Source organism: Gobius niger (genome assembly GCF_951799975.1).
Source record: "Gobius niger genome assembly, chromosome: 12".
Taxonomy (NCBI): Eukaryota; Metazoa; Chordata; class Actinopteri; order Gobiiformes; family Gobiidae; genus Gobius; species Gobius niger.
This window is the reverse complement of record NC_136863.1, coordinates 310,459-313,538: the sequence shown is the minus strand read 5'-3', so window position 1 is coordinate 313,538 and position 3,080 is coordinate 310,459. Positions and strand designations below refer to the sequence as shown.

At 53.1% G+C, this 3,080-nt stretch overlaps 1 protein-coding gene across 1 annotated transcript in view; it reads right to left on the bottom strand.

Moving 5' to 3' along the window:
- Positions 1 to 792: 792 nt before the first annotated feature.
- Positions 793 to 3,080, bottom strand: part of slc1a4 (solute carrier family 1 member 4) — a 35,751-nt gene continuing 33,463 nt past the window's right edge. Inside the window, exons 7-8 of the mRNA XM_079567600.1 lie at positions 2,808 to 2,942; positions 793 to 1,075 (exon numbers count right to left, since the gene is read on the bottom strand). Of these exons, the coding sequence (XP_079423726.1) occupies positions 835 to 1,075; positions 2,808 to 2,942 (376 nt within the window). The 3' untranslated portion in view covers positions 793 to 834. The remainder of the gene's footprint in view (positions 1,076 to 2,807; positions 2,943 to 3,080) is intronic.

The following is a 3,080-nucleotide window of genomic DNA, read 5'->3' as shown; positions in this document are numbered from 1 at the left end:
CACTGACTCCACGGCCTCTGGCGCCCCCTCCTGGCTCTCCTCACAGACTCCACGGCCTCTGGCGCCCCCTCCTGGCTCTCCTCACAGACTCCACGGCCTCTGGCGCCCCCTCCTGGCTCTCCTCACAGACTCCACGGCCTCTGGCGCCCCCTCCTGGCTCTCCTCACAGCACTGACTCCACAGCCTCTGGCGCCCCCTCCTGGCTCTCCTCACTGACTCCACGGCCTCCGGCGCCCCCTCCTGGCTCTCCTCACTGACTCCACGGCCTCTGGCGCCCCCTCCTGGCTCTCCTCACAGACTCCACGGCCTCTGGCGCCCCCTCCTGGCTCTCCTCACTGACTCCACGGCCTCTGGCGCCCCCTCCTGGCTCTCCTCACTGACTCCACGGCCTCTGGCGCCCCCTCCTGGCTCTCCTCACTGACTCCACGGCCTCTGGCGCCCCCTCCTGGCTCTCCTCACAGACTCCACGGCCTCCGGCGCCCCCTCCTGGCTCTCCTCACTGACTCCACGGCCTCTGGCGCCCCCTCCTGGCTCTCCTCACTGACTCCACGGCCTCCGGCGCCCCCTCCTGGCTCTCCTCTCCTCACAGACGCCACGGCCTCTGGCGCCCCCTCCTGGCCCTCCTCTCCTCACAGCACTGACTCCACGGCCTCTGGCGCCCCCTCCTGGCTCTCCTCACAGCACTGACTCCACGGCCTCTGGCGCCCCCTCCTGACTCTCCTCACAGCACTGACTCCACGGCCTCTGGCGCCCCCTCCTGGCTCTCCTCACTGACTCCACGGCCTCTGGCGCCCCCTCCTGGCTCTCCTCACTGGCGCCCCCTCCTGGCTCTCCTCACAGCACTGACTCCACGGCCTCTGGCGCCCCCTCCTGGCCCTCCGGGTGGTGTGTGACGAGGGGAGACGTCTCCTCCGCCCCCCTGGCGTTGGCCACCGCCTCCACCTTCACCTCGGACAGCGGCTCCTCAGACTCCGCCCGCTCTGGCGCCCTCTCCTGGTCGCGCTGGTTGATGTGGTGCAGAATCCCCGCCCCCAGGGCGTCGCCCTCCACGTTCACCACCGTGGTCGTGCGGTCGCTGTGAGACACGGGACAGAAGGTCGTCGTCATGGCGATGAAGTATGAATGTTCAACACCTCATCAACACTTACAGAGCCTCTCGTGAGTATTCATACACCTTGAACTTTTGCACATTGTGTCATGTTTACAACCCTAAACATAAAGATTTTATTTAGATTTTTTTACTGAACGTTCACACACAAGTAACAGACGACTGTGAAGTGAAAGCAAAATGATACATGATTCTGTTATTTTTCAAAAATAGAAAAGTGAAAAGTGTGGCTTGCATAAGTATCATACAGCATTTTCTGAGTGCATTAAATTGCCTTTAAAACATTCCTAATGACTCCAGAATGTTCACCTTGGCCTAACGGTTAAATAGAGGCACCTGTGTGTAATCTGCTCTCAGTATAATTACAGCTGTTCTTTCAGGCCTTCAGAGCTGTGGTCACTAAACAACATCATGAAGGTCCAGGAGGTCAGGGATAAAGCTGTGGAGAAGTTTAAAGCAGCATTAAGTTATACAAAGATTTCCCAAGATTTGAACATCTCCCGGAGCAACTGTTCAATCCATCATTCAGAAATGGAAAGAGTAAAGCACCAGTGCAGACTTACCAAGACACGGCTGTTCACCTAAACTAACAAACTGAACAAGGAGACACTGGTCAGAAATACAACCAAGTGCCCCATGATAACTCTGGAGGAGCTGTGAAGTCCTGCCGCTGAGCTGGGGGAATCTGTACATGGGACAACTATAAGTCGTATCTACACAAATCTGGCCTTCATGGACGAGTGGAAGAAGAAAGACATTATTGAAAGGAGACCATAAGAAATCCTGTCTGAAGTTTGTAGAAGTCATATGGAGGACACAGCTCCATGTGGAAGAAGGAGCTTTGGTCAGATGAGACAAACGTTATGTCTGGAGCAAACCTAACACTGCTCATGGTCCTGAGTGCACCATCCCCAGTGTCAGATATACGGGGGGGAGCATCATGCTGTGGGGCTGCTTTTCCTCAGCGGTCACTGGGGAGACTGTGAGAATAGTTGTGAAGATGGATGGAGCCAAATACAGAGACATTTTGGAGGAAAACCTGCTGGAGTCACAAGAGAACTGAGGCTGGGGCGGAGCTTCACCTTCAGCAGGACAATGACCCGAAACACAAAGATAAATCTACAATGGAATGATTCAATAAAAACATATTAATGTGTTAGAATGGCCCAGTCAAAGTCCTGACCTAAATCCTATTGAAAATCTGTGGAAAGATCTGAAAACTGCTGTTCACAAACGTTCTCCTTCTAATGTGACAGAGCTGGAGTTGTTTTGTAAAGAGGAATGGGCTCAAATGTCAGTCTCTACATGTGCAAATCTTGTAGAGTCAAACCCCAAAAGACTTTCTGCTGTTATTGCAGTAAAAGGAGGTTCCACAAAGTATTCATTCATCTGTATGATACTTATGCAAGTCCCACTTTTCACTTATTTGAAAAATAACAGAATCATGTATCATTTTGTTTTCACTCCACAGTCGTCTGTTACTTGTGTGTGAACGTTCAGTAAAAAAATCTAAATAAAATCTTTATGTTTGGGGCTGTAAACATGACAAAATGTGCAAAAGTTCAAGGTGTATGAATACTTTCCAGAGGCACCGTATACTAAACATCTGGATCAGAGTCTGCAAACATCTGGATGAGAGAAACATCTGGATCAAACATCTGGATCAGAGGAACATCTGGGTGAGAGCGCTGTGACTCACACGATCCAGTCGACGGCGAGCATGAGCGACAGGTCGTGGGTGGGCAGCCCGATGGCCTCCAGGATGATGGCGATGGTGATGATTCCTCCGGCCGGGATCCCGGCGGCGCCCACGCTGGAGGCCGTCGCCGTGACGCTGGGGAGACACACACTCACTTTACACTTTGTGTGTGTGTTTGTGTGTGTGTGTTAGTGTTGTTGTGTTACAGACTCACAGTATAGTAAAGATCTGGCCTCCGTTGAGCTCGTAGTTGTTGAGCTGGGCGATGAACAC